The 23287-nt window shown below is 44.4% G+C and overlaps 1 protein-coding gene across 1 annotated transcript in view; it reads right to left on the reverse strand.

The window, feature by feature from the left end:
- Positions 1-23287, reverse strand: part of LOC135873829 (ATP-dependent translocase ABCB1-like) — a 95245-nt gene that overhangs the window by 50814 nt on the left and 21144 nt on the right. Inside the window, exons 2-7 of the mRNA XM_065398442.1 lie at positions 6908-7042; positions 6798-6822; positions 5651-5717; positions 5265-5456; positions 3772-3943; positions 2901-3025 (exon numbers count right to left, since the gene is read on the reverse strand). Of these exons, the coding sequence (XP_065254514.1) occupies positions 2901-3025; positions 3772-3943; positions 5265-5456; positions 5651-5717; positions 6798-6822; positions 6908-7042 (716 nt within the window). The remainder of the gene's footprint in view (positions 1-2900; positions 3026-3771; positions 3944-5264; positions 5457-5650; positions 5718-6797; positions 6823-6907; positions 7043-23287) is intronic.

Genomic DNA, 23287 nt, shown 5'->3' on the forward strand with positions numbered 1-23287 from the left:
GTGTGAATCAACACAGCTTCATTGATTTTACATCAACAGAGGATCTGGACTAATAATTGTCAACAGTAGGCCTGCCTTCTGGTGTTATTTCTCGGAATGTGGCTGCTCTGAGTGAATTATCAGGCACACAGATAAACATGATATGTTGGGGAACAGTCAACACGGCTTTTGTAAATGGAAATTGTACCTCACCAATCTATTAAAATTCTTTGAGAGTTTCAGCAAGTGTGTGGAGAAGGGTGATCCAGTTGATATAGTGTACTTGGACTTTCAGAAAGCCTTTGACAAGGTCCCACACCAAAGGCTCTTAAGCAAAGACATGGGATAAGAGTGATAGGAAACAAAGGGTAGGAATAAATGGTCAGTTTTCACAGCGGGGAGAGATAAATAGCAGGGTCCCCCAAGGATCTGTACAGAGACCTGTGCTGTTCACATATTCATAAATTATATGAAAAAGAGGGTGAACAATGAGGTGGCAAAAATTGCAAATGATACAAAATTATTCAACAGAGTTAAATCCAGAGCTGACTGCAAAGAGCGACAAAGGCATCTCACAAAACTGGGTGACTGGGCAACAAAATGGCAGATGAAATTCAATGTTGATAAATGCAAAGTAATGCACATTGGAAAACAATCCCAACTATACATAAAAAATGATGGGGTCTAATTTAACTGCTACCACTTAAGAAAGATCTTGTAGACATCATGGACAATTCTCCGAAAACATTTGCTCAATGTGCAGCAGCTGTCAAAAAAGCTAAGAGATTGTTAGGAACCATTAGGAAAGGGATAGCTAATAAGACAGAAAATATCATAATGCCACTGTGTAAATCCATGGTATGCCCACACCTCAAATAATGTGTGCAGTTCTGGTTGCCCCATCTCAAATCAGCTATATTAGAATTAGAAAAGGTACAGAGAAGGGCAACAAAAATTATTAGGAGTTTGGAACAACTTCCAGCTGAGGAGAGATTAAAAAGACGACTGTTCATCTTAGAAAAGAGATGACTAAGAGAGGATATGATAGAGGTCTAGAAAATAATGAATGAAGAGAAAGTGAATAGAAAACTGTTATTTACCCCTTCATGTAACATAAGAACCAGGGGTCACCCAATGAAATTAATATGTAGTAGGTTTAAAACTTACAAAATGAAGTACTTCTTCACATAATGCAGTCAACAACTCATTGCCAGGCCAAAAGTATCACTGGGTTCAAAAAAGAATTAGATAAGGTCATGGAGGCTAGGTCCATCAATGGCTATTAGCCAAGATGGTCAGGGGTGGAACCTATGCTGTGGATGTCCCTAAACGTCTGACTGTCAGAATCTGGGACTGGATGACGGGATGGATCAATCAAAAATTGCCCTGTTCTGTTCATTTACTCTGAAGTATCTGGCACTGGACACTGTCAGAAGACAGGATTCTAGACTAGATGGACCATTGGTCTGACCCAATATGGCCATTCTTATGTAATATTGAAAAAATTGGCCTGAAATCAACATGAAATTCAATAAAGACAAGTGCAAAGTACTACACTTAGGAAGGAAAAATCAAATGCACAAATACTAAATGGGGAATAACTGGGTAGGCAGTAGTACTGCAGAAAAGGATCTGGGAATTCAAGTATATCACAAATTGAATATGAACCAACAACGTGATGTAGTTGTGAAAAAAAGATAATATTCTGGGGTGCACTCAGGGGAGTATCATATTTAAGACATGGGAGGCAATTGTTCCACTCTACTTGTCTCTGGTGAGGCCTGTGCCAGAGTAGTGTATCGGTTTAGGAAAGGTGTGGACAAACTAAACCGAGAAAGTCTAGAAGAGAGCAACAAAAATGATAAAAAGTTTAGAAAACCTGAGGAAAGGTTAAAAGAACTGGGCATGTTGGTCTTGAAAATTGAAGACTAAGCGGGGACCTGGCTAACAGTCTTCAAATATGCTAAGGAGTGTTACAAAGAGGATGGTGATCAGTTGTTCCCAATATCTACAGAAGACAGGACAAGAAATAATATGGGCAACCTGCAGCAAGGGAGGTTTAGGTTAGATATTAGGAAAAACTGTCTAAATATTAGGATAGTTACGTACTGGAATGTGTTACCAAGGAAGGTTGTGGAATCCCCATTATTGGAGGTGTTTAAGAACTGGTTAGACAAACACCTATCAGAGATGGCCTAGGTATACTTGACCCTGCCTCAGTGCAGGGGGCTGGAATTGATGATCTCTCAAGGTCCCTTCCAGCCCTACATTTCTAGGATTCTATGAATATCAGCTCGCAAAGGTAAGAATTAGTGCTCACTCAATTGTTGAAGAAAAAGTGCTCTAGATAAAACCAAACAAGTAAACAGAAGTCAGAATCCCCTTTGATTCCACAACCTGGCAGTAGTTTGCTCTTGATGAACGCTGTTGGAAGCCAGGAACTATTCTTATGAGCTAAGTTACCAAGATATATGCCAATAGCAAGCAATCAAATACAAATTAAGCACCATATTATGCTAGTTAACCCCTGTGAGACAAGGACACTGTAATTGTAAACACTTTAATCAATGATTTCAGTGGGAGTGTGCATGTGCTTAAAGTATTTGCAGAAGTGCTTTGTTGAACTGGAGCCTTAGAGAAGAATGCATTTTCTATAGCTTCAGCTTCCAAATTCAACTTCAGGTTAGTGTCAGAGGGAAATTGGGCCTTACAATGCCCCTCCATAATGTAGGTCAATTGAGTGATTGCAAATATTCATGGGTGACAGAAAACATCTCCTTCCATATGCTCATATTTATCTTCATCTGAACTTCTCAGCTGTCTGGGGGATAAACTGACAGATCATCTTTGATTTTTTTAAAATAACCACATCACTTTCCCAAATATTATGTACAATCAATAATTAGTTAAAAAAAACTCACATTGATAATGCCTTCATCTGTCCATTGAAAGCAACCACTGTTCTGATAGCAGTCAAAATTTCTTCTGCCACAGCTCCTGCTCTACCATAAGCAGTCAGCTCTTTTGTAGTGAATGATGCCAGGAACTGGAAAATTGGGAGGGTGGGGGGAAAAGGGAAAGTATTTCATTGCCATCTATTTAAGTGGTGTAAATTATGTACTGATACAAGGGGTGATCAAGCAGTTAGGGAAAGAGCCTGGAATTTAGGAGACCTGGGTTCAAGTCCCCACTCCAACAGAGTTTTCCTGTGCAACTTTGGGTAAGTAACTTCACTCTGTGTTTCACTTCTCCATGTGTAACATGGGAATCCCCTATCTTGCATGGTGTTGTGAGGCTAAACACAATGAAGCTTGTGTGGCACTCAAACTATAGTAATGGAGGCCATGTAAATAACTTAGCTATCTTAATTATAGGTCACAATCCTGTTTCTTCCTCCACCATTTTCAGTGCTTTGGGGGCGGGGGCGGGGGCGGGGGGGGGGGGGAGAGAAAACAAAATACAACCTATAAATGGAAACACTTGGTAAATTTTTCTGTGAATTACAAGCAATATCTACTACTGTGGTTACAGTTGATGAATGCTGATCATCCTCTTCCCATGTGATGAGTGGTGGTGACTGGAAGCAGTCCAGGCCTCCATGGCATGCCAATGCCTGCCTGCTGATGCTCAGTGTAGACAGAGCTCTGCAAATTTTGGGGCAGGAGCCAGTGGAGTAGGAGAAGGGCTGCTCTCCATGCTCTCCAAACTTTGGGGTCATGTTGCTTTGGGGTTCACTCCCTCTCAATCTGTTTTTAGAAGTAGAATTCTTATTTGTTTTCCCCCAGCACTTACGATTGATCCAACTGCTGCTGCTGCAGCAAGGAGAGGGCTAACTGACAAAATCACCAAAGTCATTTTCCACCCGTAGACGAATCCTATAACAATCCCTGTCAGAAACGTGGCAAAGAATTGTACAAATATACAGATCTTGTCTCCGATGCCTTCCTGGATGGTGTTAATGTCACTGTTAGTTAAAAAAGAGATTTGTTAACTTTGATGAATGCCTCCTCCTCACACATTTTTCTGTTTTGCTGGAGAGAAGCTTGTCAGAAGTTTAACTGTTCAAATCATTGGCTAGTAGGAATTTTGGACATGGATACTGAACGGCAGTAATGGCTCTTTGTGGGGCTAGGAACTAGCAGATCACAACTCATTTTCTGTGATGTAACCTCTAGACAGACTTCTGCCATTGCTACCCCTGCTCATTCACACGTGACCCAATTCATTTATGCAATATCCAAAAGGAATAATCCACACAAACACAAAAATTCACCCCCAAAACCTTTACATTACTTTTTCCTCCAAGTTCCCCTATGTATCCTATCTTCTTCAATTTTGTTATTAGATTTTAAGATCTTTGAGGCAAGGAATATCTCCATTTTGCATTCTATACAGTGACAAGCACAGTGTTAGTAAATTATTATTTGCAAAACCATTGTGTGTCACACTAATTTTCTCTTGCTAGTTACATATGTGGGAGCTAGAATTGGTGAAATTCAAGCCTCTCTCATTCCCTTCAGGACTCACATCTTACAAAAACCGGGCATATCCCTCCCTGCAAACACTTAAATCTGGATAAACTCTTCATACCCTGATCATACCTTCCTCTGAATCCCTGCACAAGGGACCTGATCCAAAGATTCCTAATGATTTTAATTGGTTTGGATCAGGTTCAACATGATAACATAGTGCCCATAACTATGAGTGCAGTTTCATTTCATACAGTGTCAGGGGTTTCAGTGTTTGTAAACTAGCTGGAGACAGCAGAGCTGTTTATCTACAGTAGTTTGCAAAATAGCTCATAGACACTACAAAGCCAATGTCAGATGAGTAAGATATTGCATTTCACAGGATAAGTCCTCGCAATGGAAATGTCACTGAAACTCTGAAAATGAAGTATCAGAGGGGTAGCCGTGTTCATCTGAATCTGTAAAAAGCAACAGAGGGTCCTGTGGCACCTTTAAGACTAACAGAAGTATTGGAGCATAAGCTTTCGTGGGTGAATGCCCACTTCATCAGACGCAAGACTGATGAAGTGGGCATTCACCCACGAAAGCTTATGCTCCAATACTTCTGTTAGTCTTAAAGGTGCCACAGGACCCTCTGTTGCTTTCTGAAAATGAAGTGAAAAATGATAACGAATTCCTCCCTCAGACAGCAGTAATATTTTGGGTCTTAGTTAAAAAGGTTTCCTGGAAATTCCCTGTAGCTAATTCTATAAAGGGAAACATCAGACTTCTTTTTGGCTCATGTTCCTGATGCATAGATAAATAGAGCCTTCTCACTCCGTCAGTCGGGTGTTCAACGTTCCAATCTGGCTGGTATCAAACCAAGCCATCTCCTGGTGAAGTATTGCGAAAAAAATCTTTTGTCGGATTCTTGCTGTCTGTCTTGCAGCTGAGGTCAAAAATGTCCAGACTTGGATCGTGCTCAGTATCACTACAGCAAAGCCAATACCTGCATAGTAGTAGGCAAACCTGTAGTAAAACAGTAAAAGTCCATAAAGTCAATTGCATCTTGCAAGATAAGTTAGACACATCAGGTCACATTCAACCCTGCTGAAGCCAATGGGATGTAATTCAGGGCCAAATTTGGCTTACAGCCTAATTGACAAAAAAATATAGAAACTACACTGTGCTATTCTTATGAAAATAATTGCAGAGGTTCTTACCTGGTCATTTCAGCTTCTATATCCAAACCTGGAATTGCTGGACAAGTAGAGCTACTATTCATCACAGCTAAAAGATTAACAGTAACAAAGAAAAATATTCAGTTTTATTAGAACAGGCATAAAAGAAATCATGGCGGTTTAAGGCCATAATCTTATGGGTGTTTTGTAGGACACTACACTCCCTGCAACAGCTCTGTAGATTTATAACTTTCATGGTGGCCATCATCCTTCCAGTGGAGGATCAAACAAGGCAAACTTCTGAGTCAGCTCAGAGGGTTACTGCAGAGTGATGTCATGGATTTAGCTCACTACGTCAATGGGCACTGGTCAGATCATAGCTTCATCTGTTCTGACTGTCTGATTCCAACAGTGGCCAATATCTGATTTTTCAGAAGTTGATAACTCCCCCTTCTACCTCACATAAGGCAAAATTAATCCATGCAGACACCATAACTCCGATTTTTATGTACCACTTAGGTTCCACCCAAGCATCAAAACTGGGCCCAAGTGGGGTCCAAGTGGTGGCTCAGCCTTTTGCTGGCTGTCTGCAAAAAGGTAAATTTCACTAATAACGCACCTAACCAAAGGTGCAAAACTATTCAGACCTGGGAGAAATAGGAGACCCCTTCCAGGTGTCAGCACATATATTTTAGGGTAAGTTATGATTGCCCTTATCAGAAGCTTAGCTCTTATAAAGGCAAAGTAGTATTAATGGTCCTATTTGGTTGTTTTAAAAATCCAATCACAGAACTTGATTTGGTGACCTCCTGGGACAGTGAATTCCATGGATTAACTATAAGCTATAGAAAGTAGTACATTGTTTTACAGTTACCAAATGTACTGCTCTGTAATTTATCAAGTGTCTATATTGCTACTGTACTATACAGCAGGGTAAAAAGGAAGGACTGCTCAGAATTTGGGGGAGGGATAACTCAGTGGTTTGAGCATTGGCCTGCTAAACCCAGGGTGGTAAATTCAATCCTTGAGGTGACCACTTAGGGATCTGGGGCAAAATCAGTACTTGGTCCTGCTAACGAAGGTAAGGGCTGGACTCGATAACCTTTCAGGGTCCCTTCCAGTTCTATGAGATAGGTATATCTCCATATATTATATTATTGAATTCACTATGCTCTTCATGGCTTTTAACACCACAGCAGCACTCCATCCTGAATCTCTGCCAATCCAGTAAATAAGAGACCCTAACAAATAATTTCAGAAGTTGAACAAACTTTGTTTACCAGAAGACATATTTAATGCTTGGCCAATCGTCACAAATCTGTTTGTCATCTCTCCAAAGACAATGATTAAAAGTGGCAGGCCTGTTCCATTCGCAACAGCTGCAATCAAACCTATTATCATCAAAATGATATCCAGCCAATCGGCATACCCAAACTACATGAATATAAAGAAAAAGGTATTAATTGAAGGTTGACAAATTCACATAATTGTGACAATATCCTACTAAGACACATAGAATAGGATTTGTTTTTACATAGCACCATTCGCGATTTGGGTATCCCAAAACACTTTATGAAGCAATGAATTAGATACTGTGAAGGCAAAGAACATTTGGGATGCACTTTGAAAAAGCTTACACACAGTTTTAGGCCAGTTTTTATTGAGGGAGTTTGGACATGTTGGCAGCATGAATCCCCTAATTTGCAGAAAAAAGAATCTATCTTACATTTTCCACAAAGTGATAACATCACCTGTGCAACTCACTGCCTCTGTGTGTGCATTCTACTACATCCCATATTTACTCAGTGCATTTAAAATGTAAACAAGAACAGGTAGTTGACAAACATTTGGCTGCTGCCTACCAATAGAAACGGGTATGTAGCAGTTATCACATTTAAGAAAAACACAGCACTTGTTTCCCTGGATAATTCATAAGACAATATGCACTAATGGTAAAATTAGCTCCAGTTGAGAGAGCCAGGGCAAGGCTCTTACCACATATGCTTCACTTCAATCCTTAACATGGGTGAATTTCACTCCGTTATGGTGCTAGTGCTGAAACACTGTCTGCTGAATCAGACTGCAGCTCTCAGCCTGCCGGAGCTGATTCAATCAGCCTGCGGGAGCCCGAGGTAAGACGAGACTCGGAGGGGAGGAATCGGGGGGTGATAAGACTGGGGGGGGGGGGAGGAATCGGGGGTGATGAGGCTCGGGGGGAGGAATCAGGGGGCTGCGAGGCAAACCGGGGGACGGTAGCGCTCGGGCAAAGGACGCTCGGCTCTTCAGCTGCACAGAGCCAAGTTATCTTGTCTCCCAGCAGCAGCCGCCACCGCTGCAGGGGAATCAGACTGCAGCTCGCAGCCTGCCAGAGCCCAAGATAAGACGGGGAGGGGAGGAATCAGGGGGTGACGAAGCTGGGGGAGAGGAATCGGGGGATGATGAGGCTCGTGGGGGGAGGAATTGGGGAGGGGAGAGGCATGGGATCCCGGGGGGCAGTGAGTTGTCTGTCTATATGTTCTAAATAATAGCTGTTGTTCCCCTAGCAAAATCCTCTCCTCTACATTTCCTTTCTATTTTTGCCTCATTTTCTCCAGTTTATAGTTCTGTTTTTAAAGCCTATGTTATCTATTCATGTTAATCTGTCTCTCTGTTTCAGACAGGGTTAAATATGTAACTTATTTTACGTAGAAAAATAGCTGGAGAGATAATGGTAAGACTATATCACCCAGCATTCTAAAGAGGATCTGTCCGTTACACTTTGTGAATAGGAAACACAAAACTTGTCTTTGAATATTATTAACCAATGTAATTGCTTTTAACATCAGGAAGAAAGGCAGTGACTTTAAGACCTGTTTGTATAATAATGGAAATACTATAGTTTCTCACTGGCTAACTGTTAAAACATCATTTCTTTTGTTTACAGCCACTGGCAGTAGCTATATAATCCCTTACCCACAATGGTGTTCTGTAACGTTTGCCATGGCTACTGTCTAAATTCTTGCCAAGCTTTTCATCATATCCACAGAACAGAGATTAAATTCATGTAACTGCTAGCTTCAATTCATACTAGTGCTTGTAAAAACTGCTTCATCAAAGCACTTAGTTCAGTTTTGCAATAAGGGGTGTGGAGAGGGATCGGGGTAGTCAGGGGACAGGGAGCGGGGCGAGTTGGGTAGGGGGTGGGGACCTGGGGGGGTAGTTAGGGTGGGGGGTCTCGGGAGGGAGTGGTCAAGGGACAAGGAGCAGGCGGGGTTGATGGATTGCAGGTTCTGAGGGGGGCAGATGGGGGCAGGATGTGGGGGGGGGTGTCAAATGGAGGGGGACAGCTGTTTTGGGAGGCACAGCCTTCCCTACCTGGCCCCTGATAGGAAGTGCAGGGCCCAATTCGAACAGTTTTGACAGGGCCCCGGCAGGGATGACTAAAAAAAAAGAACACGTAAAAAAACACATGGGGCTTACTCACCGGGCGGCACTCCAAGTCTTTGGTGGCACTTCGGCGGCGGGTCCTTCACTCGCTCCGGGTCTTCAGCGGCACTGAAGGACCCGCCGCCAAAGTGCTGCTGAAGACCCAGAGCAAATGAAGGACCTGCCACCGAAGTGCCACCGAAGACCCAGTAGGGAACCGGTTGTTAAGATTTTGGCAGCTCATCACTGAAAACGTACAACAGGCAAAGAAAAGGAACAATGAGAAATATAAATCAAACCAATAAACTATGCACTAACCAATTTCAAAATGCCAACCATCTTTTCCTTTGACTTCTCGTTTTTCTTTCTAAAGAGATTAATGCAAAATTAATCCAGGCCCTTTCTTGAAAGGCAGGGCAAGAAATTTAACAGTGTATTAAGATCAAGGAACCCCTACTTTTTCTTGTTCTGTAACTGGTCTTTTTGCTCAGGTTTTTCATCATGTTGGAAAGCAGGATTGTCATAGCCATTCCTTGCAGATTCTGTGGAGGGGAAAGTAGGTTTTGCTTTCACAAATAGTAAGGTCTTTTAAGTCAGCTTCTTATGAAGCACATTAAATCCCTTTCTGAATTATCGGAGCCCCAAAACAGTTGATTTTTTTAAATCAGGAAAACTACATTTTTCTCATGCTCTTGAAACAGCTCAATCACTTTCAATTTTTTCCTCCCCAAAAATCACATCCAAGCTGAGAACAAACAAACTAATTTTAAGGGAAGTCATTAAAGACTAACTTGGGCCTCAGTCTTGCAAAAACTGAGGGTATGCCTAAGTGTATGTCTACACTAGAAGTGCTACAGGGGCACAGCTGCAGCTATGCTCTCTGTAGCATATACACTTACTACAATGATGGAAGGGATTAGTGAATCCACCTGCTAGGTTGATGGAAGAGTTCTTCTGTCAACCTAATGGTGTCTACATTGGGGCTTAGGTCGGATTACCTATGTCTCGCAAGGGCATGAATTTTTCACACCTCTGAGAAATGTAGCTAGGTGGACCTAACTTTTAGGTGTAGACCAGGCCTTTGTCTTTGCAGGATTGGGGCCTTAGAGTGGAACAGGCATCTTATTATTTGTTGGTATTTCAGTAGTACCTACAGGCCTCAATCCTACTGTGCTACGGCTGTACAAACACAAGCAAAAAAAAGAGGATCTCCGCCCAAAAGAGTTTATAATCAAGGAATAGGATGAGAAATAACAAGTGGATGAACGAAACAGACAGAAGAATCACAATGGAATAGTGAGGTGACTGTGAACTACAGGATAAAAGAAGGTCACAACACTCTAGCTGTCTATCCTATCTCAACCTGAACTATAACTACTGTGTTTTCCAACACTAGTTTTAGAACACCTTTGTAGAGACTTACAGGACACTATTATGTTTGTTTTGATTATATAACAAATCAAATGCAGTTAACTGGCTCCTGACTCACATAGTGGAGCATTTGCATGCTTAGGCCCCATTGCTGATGCATGTAAATAACTTTAGGCATGTGAGCGGCCACATTGAAACTCAATGGGACTACTCATGTGCATAAATGCTCGCAGGATGGGAGCCTTAGTTATTTTCAAACTAGAGTGCCTCACTAGGCACACCAGGGTCACTTAAGTTGGTAGAAAGGCCACACAGAGCTATGCCCAGCCAGTGCTGTGATTAAGTTAAAAGAGAATACATGTATTCAGTGCTAGCTAAGAATATTTTCTGAATGCAGTTTCCTCCACATAGATCCCCAAGAAGGGTCCATACTCGCTGGGTAAAGACACCACAGAAGAAAGCTTAATAGCCAGAGTAGCATGATTTGTGGAGGACGACGGGAGGGCTGATCAGTTTTTCCATAGAAATCCCTCATGGCTACCAGACAATATTCAAAATGTGGCTTAGTTTCGTGGCAATGGAGTACATCCTTCCAACAACTAGCCTAACATTCAAAAGAAGAAACAACTAACCGAAAAACTTACTAGGATTAGGTGGTTCCTTTTCTGTGCAATTTATGAAATCATCCTTCATTGTGTTATTCTGTTGTATGGTTATTAGACTTGCAGAACCAAATCACTTTGGGTAAAATCTGCATACACAAGGAAACAGCACAACCTTTCAGAGACAATAGCCATTCAAAGAGTTCACATTAAGATATGTTTATGTTTCTTTATTAATTATTTGTTTCCTTTCAACAACTTTTTCTAGGGAAGAAAAAATATTTATCATTACATACTACTTTTACATCAGGGTAAATTACTTTTCTAAAGAACTATGTTCATTTTTAAAAATTAGGACAACAATGCGGCCTGCTTCCTGGGGGTACCCAGGGTTGTGGCCACCTGCCCTTAGCACGAGAAAGCCTTGTCTGTGCCTGATGGGGGTCAGCTCCCCAACTCCAGTGACCACAGGCAACACAAGCACTCCCCTCTAGGCCTATGCAGGCCCTGCTGTCTCTTTACAGGTTAGCAATAGGCACATTCCAACCCCCGAGCTCTCCGAGCATCTCCCTGGATTGTGAAGCCCCTGCTCCACTGCAAACTCACAGTATTTACAGATTTGCTGTTTGGAAGGGAACAGTACATCCCAGCTTACCAGTTCCAGCTCAGATCACCTCTTTGCTTAACACATGACACTTAGATACGTTTATACTGAAAATGAGCAAAAGTTTATTTAACAAAGTAGAGATGTAACCCCCCTTTCAGTGCTGGTTTAGTACTTGAATGCAGTGCAAACAGGAGCGGGGTACCTCACAGTTTTTGGACAGTTCCAAAGTTTCGGTCACCCTGGGATCATTTTGCTGTGCTGCTGGTAGGTGCCTGCCTCCCCCTCCTGGTATGCTAAAGGATCAAGCTACTTGGTAGTGCTTCCAGTGAGACAAGGGATAACCACACTAAGGCTGTGTCTACAGCACTTGAACTCACAAATAATTCAAACTCACACAAGCAAACACATTAAAAACAATAACTATAAACTTTATGTAAGGACTTGACCAAAGAGAAATAGACAATCAGTGAAAATATTAAATGATTAAAATGATTAGAGATCAGTAATGCTTTGTAATTACTAAAGGCTCTGCCGAGAGGCATGCTAGGTCACGTGACCACACACTCTCTGAATGTTCCTAAAGAAAAGTGTCTCTTCCCACCCCCACCCCAAGTTCTGTCTGTCCCCCACATCTCAGGTGGTGCATGTGGAGACATGTTGCAGGCCTGTAAGGAGATGCTGTTAGAAACACACTTTATTATACTGTTTTGGCAGTGCAGGTCTTGATGATCCAGGTAGATGAAAATCTTCCGCAGATGCAATGTGCCTTCATGGTGCAAAATTACAACCCAACTGCCCATATAACTCTAAGGGCTTGGCTACACTTGCGAGTTAGAGCGCATTAAAGCAGCCACGGGTGCTCTAGCTCACTACCTGTCCACACTGGCAAGGCACGTAGAGCGCTCCTGGTACTCCACCCCGGCGAGTGGAATAACGTTTGATGCGCCCCCGCTGGAGTGCTGCGGCGCCAGTGTGAACGGGGTGTTGCATTACTATGCTCTGATCGGCCTCCGGAAATGTCCCATAATCCCCTCTCAGCCCCCCAAAACCCCACTCTCTCTCCCCCCACATACATACAACACACTCCCTGTCACACTCCACTCCCCTCCCCCATTTGAAAAGCACGTTGCAGTCACTTGCATGCTGGGATAGCTGCCCATAATGCACCGCTCCTAATGCTGCTGCAAATGCCACAAATGTGGCCACGCCAGTGTGCTTGAAGCTGTCAGTGTGGACAGACTGCAGCGCTCTCCCTACTGCGCTCTCCGAAGGCTGGTTTAACTCAAAGCGCTCTACATCTGCAAGTGTAGCCATGACCTAATACAGGATACCCCCTCAGGTTCCATTTCTGGCTGATTGGTCAGGAGACTGATTCAGGCAAGCAGGTCCTGCCTAGGGATCAATGGAAATGGACTAACCGCCCACTCCCTTCTGACAGTGCTGACAGTCTTTAAAGCTTGGAACCCATGGGTTCTAAAATCCTGGACCTCGTGTGGGCTGGCTGCCGGGCAGGCAGGCTGGAAGCAGTGAATGGCAGGAGAGACAGGCTATCTCCTAAGCTTGCTGGCAGGCAGCGACAGGAGGATTGTTCCCTCTTGGGGCTTTTCTGCAGGCTGGGGTTACAAGTTAGGCCAGTTGCTGGGCCTGGAAGAGCTGTGCTGGCAGACTGCAGGCAGCCCTGCTCTCCCCTCTGCTTCCCAACTGGTCTCTCCCACATAGCGGGAAAAGCTGAGCTATTCATAGCCTTCCCAGGGTTCCCAGGGTGATTTAAAGGGCTAGGAGCTCCCAGCCGCCCACCACTACCACACCGGGCCCATTAAATCACCGCCCGAGCCCCACTGCCAGAGCCCTGGGGTAACGGCAGTGGGGCTCTGGCAGTGATTTAAAGGGCTTGGGGCTCCCGGCCGCAGTGGAGCCCCGGGCCCTTTAAATCACCAACAGAGCCCCGGGGGATCCCAGCTGCCGCCGCTACTCCAGGGCTCGAGGCTCTGGCAGAGATTTAAAGGGCCTGGGGCTCCGCTGCGGTAGCGGCGGCGGATGTAGTGTATTAAAGTGCTCTCCGTAGTAATGTGCTACTTACGGTGTACCGAGCATGCTCAGTACATCTGCTGAAGCCACTGCCCTTCACCCTGCCCTTATTAGCCATAAGATTCTGCGGTTTGCTTTTGACGGGTTAAAAAGTGGCAAAGGGGGCGAATCGGAGGAGGGGGGTGGCCAGGGCAGGGCCGGCTCCAGGCACCAGGCAACCAAGCTGGTGCTTGGGGCGGCACCTGGAGGGGAGCGGCGCGGCGCTCGGGCCGCCGGGGAGAGCGGGGCCACAGCCGGGCTCGCCGCCCTCCCCCCGGCGCTCTGGCCGCCCTCCCCCTGCGCCCTCCCCCCGGCTGCCGGGGGGAGAGCTGAGCCCCAGCCGGGGCTCGCCGCCCTCTCGCCGCCCTGCCCCCGGCGCTATGGCCGCCGGGGGGAGAGCCGAGCCCCAGCCGGGGCTCGCCGCCCTCTCGCCGCCCTGCCCCCGGCGCTCTGGCCGGGGGGGGGAGCCGAGCCCCAGCCGGGGCTCGCCGCCCTCTCGCCGCCCTGCCCCCGGCGCTCTGGCCGCCGGGGGGAGAGCCGAGCCCCAGCCGGGGCTCGCCGCCCTCTCGCCGCCCTGCCCCCGGCGCTCTGGCCGCCGGGGGGGGGGGAAGAGCCGAGCCCCCGCCGGGGCTCCTCGCCCTGCCCCCGCCGGGGCTCGCCGCCCTGCCCCCGGCGCTCTGGCCGCGGGGGGGGAGAGCCGAGCCCCCGCCGGGGCTCGCCGCCCTCCTCCCAGGGCTCCGGCCGCCCTCCCCTCCAGCGCCCTCCCCCCACCCTCGCCCCGGGCTCCGGCCGCCCTCCCCCCGGCGGGAGGGCGGAGCCCCCAACGGGGCTCGCCGCCCCACCCCGGCTCCGGCCGCGCCCCCCCCCCCCCCCCCCCGCGGGGGGGGGGGGGGGGGCGGGCGGCCGAGGCTTTTTTGCCTGGGGCGGCCAAAAAGCCAGAGCCGGCCCTGGGCCAGGGTGTGAGAAGGGGGTGGAAATTTACTGGTCGGGGGGTCAAGCAGCTGGATGCAGCATTAGGAAAGGGGCTAAAGGGAAAATCAGGGCTGTGGGGAGGATCAGGAGTTAAGCTCGGGGTGAGGCGCTGGCAGAAGGTGTCAGAGGGCAAAACCCGGCACAGAGGGTAACAGTTACCCCAGTGGCATTGAGACACCCGTGTTTGCAAAAATGGAAGGGGGCAAAGGGGCTTTTTTTATTTCCCCTCTCACAGACAGCACCTCTCAGCATCGGCTTCCCAGGGCTGGGTTCTTAAAGGCACAGGCATCCCAATGCCTAGTCAATGCAACTCCTCTTTGTCTGATCTAACCTACTGAGGCTATGTCTACACTACAAAGTTCAAAGCGCTGCTGCGAGTGCCAGTGCTCCCGGTAATCCACCTCGATGAGGGGATTAGCTCCGAGCACTGGGAGCCGAGCCTGTCCACACTATCGCTTTAAAGCGCTCAAACTTGCTGCGATCGGGGTTAACTCAACTTATGTCAGCATAGAGTCACTATGTCACTTGTGTGCATGCCTCCTGTACTCCTTGTCTCAGCAGACAGGGTACTCACCAGAAGCACTTGTATAGAGTCAGAGTGAGGTGCACCATGAATAGATATCCCACTGTATTTTGGGAAGCTTTGTTTTGGCAGTGTATGCTGGGTACCAAACAGGTCAGACAGGGGTGGTTGTGGCCATGGGATCCAACTTCTTATAATGCATTGTTAACCATCCACTAATTTTATATGTATCCCATACATAAATGTATACATAATGTTTATACCTTTTTTTCTAAACCCACTAAGCTGCCTGGCCCTCCTCACTGTCTGCCATCTCACACAGAATCATGGAACTTGCATGGCTCTGCACTATTGTCATGAGCGTTTGCACCCAAAGGTGCATGCTCCTTTATTGTTTGCCGATCAACAAACATACATGTGGGGTGTGACATTATACTCTACATTCTTTATGAAAATATGCTTATGATATGGATATGACATAGCTAATATATACTTTATGCAAGATGGCTGATGTGGGATATCATTGCAAAACTGAAGACCTATTGACTGTGTTTATCCAACCTGTATGCATGTAACATTTGTATCTGAGGCTAGAAATATTTACCATGTCTCTGTATTTCAAATGTGTCTCTGTATTTCAAATGAAGTAAAAATCTTAAGTGAATCCGCATGTTCCATAGAATCTCTGTGGATAGTAATTTCATGCTCTAATAAGAATATAACATGAGGGATCTATTATCGACCACCTGACCAGAACAGTGATAGTGACGATGAAATGCTGAGGGAGATTAGAGAGGCGATCAAAATTAAGAACTCAATAATAATGGGGGATTTCAATTATTCCCATATTGACTGGGAACATGTCACCTCAGGACGAAATGCAAAGACAAGATTTCTCAATACTTTAAAGGACTGCTTCTTGGAGCAGGTGGTACAGGAACCCACAAGGGGAGAGGCAATTTTCGATTTAGTCCTGAGTGGAGCGCAGGATATGGTCCAAGACGTAACTATAACAGGACTGCTTGGAAATAGTGACCATAATATAATAACTTTTAACATTCCTGTGGTGAGAAGAACACCGCAACAGCCCACCACTGTGGCATTTAATTTCAGAAAGGGGAACTATGCAAAAATGAGAGGGTTAGTTAAACAGAAATTAAAAGGTACAGTGACTAGAGTGAAATCCCTGCAAGCTGCATGGACACTTTTCAAAAGACACCATAATAGAGGCCCAACTGAAATGTATACCCCAAATTAAAAAACACGGTAAAAGAACTAAAAAAGAGCCACCATGGCTTAACAACCATGTAAAAGAAGCAGTGAGAGATAAAAAAGCATCTTTTAAAAAGTGGAAATCAATTCTAGTGAGGTAAATAGAAAGGACCATAAATACTGCCAAATTAAGTGCAAAAATGTAATAAGAAAAGTCAAAAAGAAGTTTGAAGAACAGCTAGCCAAAAACCCAAAAGGTAATAACAAAATGTTTTTTAAGTACATCAGAAGCAGGAAGACTGCTAAACAATCAATGGGGCCCCTGGACGATCAAGATACAAAAGGAGCACTTAAAGACGATAAAGTAAAGAGAAACTAAACGTATCCTTTGCTTCAGTCTTCACGGCTGAGGATGTTAGAGCGATTCCCAAACCTGAGCCGGCTTTTGTAGGTGACAAATCTGAGGAATTGTCACAGATTGAGGTGTCACTAGAAGAGGTTTTGGAATTAATTGATAAACTTAACAATAACAAGTCACTGGGATCAGATGGCATTGACCCAAGAGTTTTGAAAGAACTCAAATGTGAAATTGCAGAACTACTAACTATGGTTTGTAACCTGTCCTTTAAATCAGCTTCTGTCCCCAGTGACTGGAAGATAGCTAATGTAACACCAATATTTAAAAAAAGAGGTGATCCTGGCAATTACAGACCGGTAAGTCTAACATCAGTACTGGGCAAATTAGTTGAAACAATCGTAAAGAATAAAATTGTCAGACACATAGAAGAACATAAATTGTTGGGCAAAAGTCAGCATGGTTTCTGTAAAGGGAAATCGTGGCTTACTAATCTCTTAGAGTTCTTTGAAGGGGTCAGCAAACATGTGGACAAGGGGGAATCCAGTGGACATAGTGTACTTAGATTTCCAGAAAGCCTTTGACAAGGTCCCTCACCAAAGGCTCTTATGTAAATTAAGTTGTCATGGGATAAGAGGGAAGATCCTTTCAAGGATTGAAAACTGGTTAAAAGACAGGAAACAAAGGGTAGGAATAAATGGTAAATTTTCAGAATGGAGAGGGATAACTAGTGGTGTTCCCCAAGGGTCAGTCCTAGGACCAATCCTATTCAATTTATTCATAAATGATTTGAAGAAAGGGGTAAAAAGTGAGGTGGCAAAGTTTGCAGATGATACTAAACTGCTCAAGATAGTTAAGACCAAAGCAGACTGTGAAGAACTTCAAAAAGATCTCACAAAACTAAGTGATTGGGCAACAAAATGGCAAATGAAATTTAATGTGGATAAACGTAAAGTAATACACATTGGGAAAAATAATCCCAACTATACATACAATATGATGGGGGCTAATTTAGCTACAAATAATCAGGAAAAAGATCTTGGAGTCATTGTGGATAGTTCTCTGAATACAGCCACGCAGTGTGCAGTGGCAGTCAAAAAAGCAAACAGGATGTTAGGAATCATTAAAAAGGGGATAGAGAATAAGACGGAGAATATCTTATTGCCCTTGTATAAATCCATAGTACGCCCACATCTTGAATACTGCGTACAGATGTGGTCTCCTCATCTCAAAAAAGATATACTGGCATTAGAAAAGGTTCAGAGAAGGGCAACTAAAATGATTAGGGGTTTGGAACGGGTCCCATATGAGGAGAGATTAAAGAGGCTAGGACTTTTCAGCTTGGAAAAGAGGAGACTAAGGGGGGATATGATAGAGGTATATAAAATCATGAGTGATGTGGAGAAAGTGAATAAGGAAAAGTTATTTACTTGTTCCCATAATATAAGAACTAGGGGCCACCAAATGAAATTAATGGGCAGCAGGTTTAAAACAAATAAAAGGAAGTTCTTCTTCACACAGTGCATAGTCAATTTGTGGAACTCCTTGCCTGAGGAGGTTGTGAAGGCTAGGACTATAACAGGGTTTAAAAGAGAACTGGATAAATTAATGGGGGTTAAGTCCATTAATGGCTATTAGCCAGGATGGATAAGGAATGGTGTCCCTAGCCTCTGTTTGTCAGAGTGTGGTGATGGACGGCAGGAGAGATATCACTTGATCATTATCTGTTAGGTTCACTCCCTCTGGGGCACCTGGCATTGGCCACTGTCGGTAGACAGGATACTGGGCTGGATGGACCTTTGGTCTGACCCAGTGCAGCCATTCTTATGTTCTTATGCTCTGTTGGATGAGGCCAGACAATGTTAGTGGCTTATTGAAGGAATGCACAAACACATAAAGATTACCCCAGGAACTGTGTGCAATAGGAACCTCTGAATGACAGTGCTATACCGGGGTCGGCAACCTTTCAGAAGTGGTGTGCCGAGTCTTCATTTATTCACTCTAATTTAAGGTTTCGTGTGCCAGTAATACATTTTAACATTTTTAGAAGGGCTCTTTCTATAAGTCTATAATATATAAATAAACTATTGTTGTATGTGAAGTAAATAAGGTTTTTAAAATGTTTAAGAAGCTTCATTTAAAATTAAATTAAAATGCAGAGCCCCCCGGACCAGTGGCCAGGACCTGGGCAGTGTGAGTGCCACTGAAAATCAGCTAGCGTGCCGCCTTCGGCACACGTGCCATAGGTTGCCTACCCCTGTGCTATACAAAGGCCATCTGATATAGCTCATTGATACAGATAGCAGTCTCACATATCTACGGTGTGAGAAACTGCTATCTGTAGGAATTAGCTTAATCAGATTGCAGTGTTACAGGTCTCACATGACCTTCTCATAAACAAACTATGGAAATGCAACCTAGATGGAGCTAAAATAAGATGGGTGCAAAACTAGTTGGAAAACAGTTCCGACAGTAGTTATCAGTGATTCACAGGCTGAAAGGGCTGAGTCAGGCTGAAAGGGCATAGCAAATGGGTCTCTCTAGGGATCAGTTCTGGATAAGTTTCTATTCAAAATCTGAATCAATGATTGAGATAATGGCATAGAGAGTACAATTATAAAGTTTGTGAATGATAACAAGCTGCACACATACAAAATGGGAAATGACTTCCTAGGAAGGAGTACTGCGGAAAGGGGTCTGGGGATCATAGTGGACCACAAGCTGGATATCAGTACTGTGGAAAGGGATCTATGCAAAAAACCAGAACATCAGTCTGGGATATCCGCTCTACTCTGCGCTGATTAGGTCTCAACTGGAGTAAAAATTGGAAAGAGTCCAGAGAAGGGGAAAAAAATTAAGGTCTAGAAAATATGATCTATGAGGGAAGTAGCATCTTTTTACAAAAGCTGTTTCTTACAATCTATACGTATAAATAACTGCTACAGATAGCACATTTCTACACGTAGCAATTTCACATACACTATACTGCAAGAAACTGCTACCTGTAGGCATCTGCTACATCAGATAGCAGTTTACTACAATAGCAGTTTCTTATAACCCATTACCTATCGGTAACTGCTACCAGTAACACAGTCCTACCCAGAGCAGTTTAATACACTACACTTGTCTGGTCCCGCAGGGCGGACAGGATCGGACCCGGTTACTTTCACCTCCGCCCCCCGCAGTGGCCACGATCCCTTTGCTTTCAGTCCCAGCGGCCAGGGCTCCCTTGGTGCGTGTCACTCCGAGCTGCCATTGGCCATGGAGCGCGCATCCCCCAGAGACGCGGCCCCGATCCTGCCGGGGAAGGTGCCCCGCTGCCCGCGTGCGGCGGCCGGGGAGCGCCGCTGAGCCCCCGTGGGAGGAGAGCGAGTAGCGCGGAGGGGCTGGGCGAGGGGTTTGCTCGGACACGCCGCTGGCGCCAGAGCGGCTGGAGCTTCCCCATCGCTCAGCCCTGGGCCGACCCCAGGCGGCCTCCTGCCCGGGGCGGGGGGGTGTGACTGTGGAGGCAGCTAGGTAAAGCCTGTCTCGGGGGATGGGAGAGATTCCTCAGCAGGAGACTGTCCCCGTCCCAGCGGGTCTGAGCCTCACCTGCCCGCTGCTCCCTGCGCTGCTCCCAGAGCGGGTGTGACTGCGGAGTGCCCACACCTACCTTCACTCCCTAATCAAGGCAGACTCCCCGGGGTGGTGTGTCCCAGACGCTGCACTTCCTAAACCTCAGTGCCCGCTTTACCCTGCCCTTTATAAACAGCAGGCTGCTTCCCGCCGCCCAGTTTTCAGCTACCTTGTTTCCCTTCCTCCACGTACCGAAGGATCAGGTTTCAAGGTAATGCTCTGGGGCCCCCTTTCCACATCTCCTATCAGTGATTCCTTCCCCACAGTTACCCCCCACCCAAAACAAGAAAACCATTTCTGTGTGGACCAGAAATGGGTAAAAGGACTAAAGCCTACAGTTGTGGTTCTTTCCTGCTTAAATTATTTTAAATGTCTCCTAAAAAGTTCAGAGAGTTGATTCAGAAAAACATCCCAAAGCTCAGATTCTTCACCACATTTGTAGGGACGTCTATCAGTTACTATGGGAAAATTTATGCAGACTTTACAGTACCCTGTGGCTCCCCACCCCTTTCCACTGTGCAAAAACAAAATCCCATAATTATCTTCCCATCCATCTGGGTGCTGATATCATCCTCATCATGCTGGAATCTGAGTGCCCAAGGTTTTTGGAAAGTCAGGGAAACCAGTGGTAGTTTTGCCTGATTAAGGAGTCCAGGCATGGGCCCTGAGTGATGATTCCTCTTTTCATTCCCCCCCACAAGGTTCAGGGTAAAATGATATAATTCCCTTTGAAAGAAAAGGCAATGTTTCCCATCGCTTTCTTCACCCCACCACCACTACCTTTTACTTTACAGCTGCACTTCCATATTGCTCAAAACCCTACACCTCAAGTCTGTTTATTTCTAGGGCCCCACGCTCTCATTACCATTGCGTTATTTCTTGTTGTAAAGTTTATTACAGGACTCAACTTCAGTCCCCATTATGCTAGGCATTGTACAAAACACATTGGGACAGCGACTGACTCTTCCTGAGAGTTTATAAAGTCTTGGCTTCCATAGCTCAGAAGTCTGTGCCTCTAGATTAGCAGGGGGGAAAAGGTGAGAAGCACAAATACATGATTGGCCCAAGCCCCAAACTGTTAATCCCAATGGAGTCAATGGAATTTTTGCCATTTCAGTGGGAACAGGAACAACTCCTGCATCCACACTAGGAGCATTTTGCCGGTGCAGTATACTGGTATAGCTTTACTGGCAACGACTTTTCAAGAGTAGACCTGGCCACAGGTTTAGTTGTGGTTATGGTTGAACTCAGATACTATAGCAATGAATGCCATATAAGAATATAAGCAGAATTAAATAGGAAAGTCTTGATCAGAAGTTTGAAGATGCTAAGCACCCACAACTCTTATTTGAAATCTCCAGGAGTTGTTGGATGCTTGGTACATCAGAAAATCAGGCCATTTTATTATTACAGTAGAACCTTGATTTTATGACCACCAATCTGACAAACTACCAGGTACAGGAATCATTCCCCACCCCCCCATATTGTGGGAAGGAAGTAGAAAATCACAGCATGAATGTGATCTGATGAAGAACAAGTTGACATCCCTTCACATTTTGAGGCCTTCAGTGTGTTGGAAAATGTTTTGCTGTGGTTTGAAGGATAAGGAGAAAGTGATGCAGTGCACCATGCTGCAACTCGCACTGTACCTACTGTCAGTTCGAGATATTCAAGTTTATGAACTTTTCAATGTTATGAACTCCTCAGTCCCCAATTAGTTTGTAAAACAGAGGTTCTGCTCTTTTTGTGTGTAGAAGCCCCAGCCAAGACTGGAGCCACATTGTGCTAAGCATTGTAAATACATGTTGTTCAGCATTATCAAAATGCTTTTCCCCCCAAAATAAAATGTTGTCAAGGTTGACACAGTCCCACAGAAAGTTTAGATTTTGATGAAATGGCATTTTATGATGGGAAAATGTTCTATCTGAAAAATTTTGACCAGCTGTAATGTTAATAAGCAACTTTAAAAAGTATAAACCAGGAAAGCAAAGGGAAAGTGAGAGGAGGAGAAAGGGAAGAGTTGGCAAATAATTCCTGCAGTAACCTGGTAAGATATAAGGGCCCCACTTATCACTTGGTAGAAGACCAGGGAAAGTCAAAGCAAATTGCATTATTTTTTTAAACCTCCTTTATAAGTAAAAGATGACCACAATTATTTAGAAGTTGAACAGAACTGATAGTAGTGGACTGAAATAAATGCGATGGTAACTTGAATGGACATGAGCTTATAAATAAAGCTTCAGTATTTAACTGTTGTGGAAGAAACAAACTTTATTTTTAGGTTGGAAGCAATAAAATGAGAGACAGCTTTATTTAGGACATGCAATTGTAAGGGAAGAACGTAGCTGACAGAGAGCATTTTTGTTTTAGTTTTTTTAAAGTACAAGCAATATTACACAAGCATTTATATAGTTTAGTGGCATGTATTAATTTAAAACATTTGTAGTTTGTTTATGTTATGTTTTGCTTATTTTTGTATTTTGTATTTTTGTTTTTAACTATAGCTATTTTAAGGCTGGGTTACATTGACTATTTTGCTGTCTTTATTTGCTTTTGATATAAGCTTTGCTTTTATAGGTTCTGCGATATTAGGCTAAGACTTAGCTTAACAGTTACTTTGTTTTTGATACTTAAATGGCAGCTTAACCCCCCCCTTTTTATTTTATTTTTTGCTTTTACACTCCCCCCTTTTGTCCTTTTTTTAGCATAACTAACATTTTAAAAATTTTAATTGCATTAAGCTTTGTATTTTTGTTTTTAGCTTAGGAGGATTAGAATTAGCCTTATAAGTTTTAACTGGATATAACAATAATGCATAATTAGTATGAACATGAAAGGCATTTTTGTTATTACATTTATTACAACAATAACATATTTTTAGACTAAATAAAAGCAATTCAAGCATTAATGCTTTTATTGTAATAATATGCTGGGGTTGTTTTACTGCCTT

Source organism: Emys orbicularis, chromosome 2 (assembly GCF_028017835.1).
Source record: "Emys orbicularis isolate rEmyOrb1 chromosome 2, rEmyOrb1.hap1, whole genome shotgun sequence".
Classification (NCBI taxonomy): Eukaryota; Metazoa; Chordata; order Testudines; family Emydidae; genus Emys; species Emys orbicularis.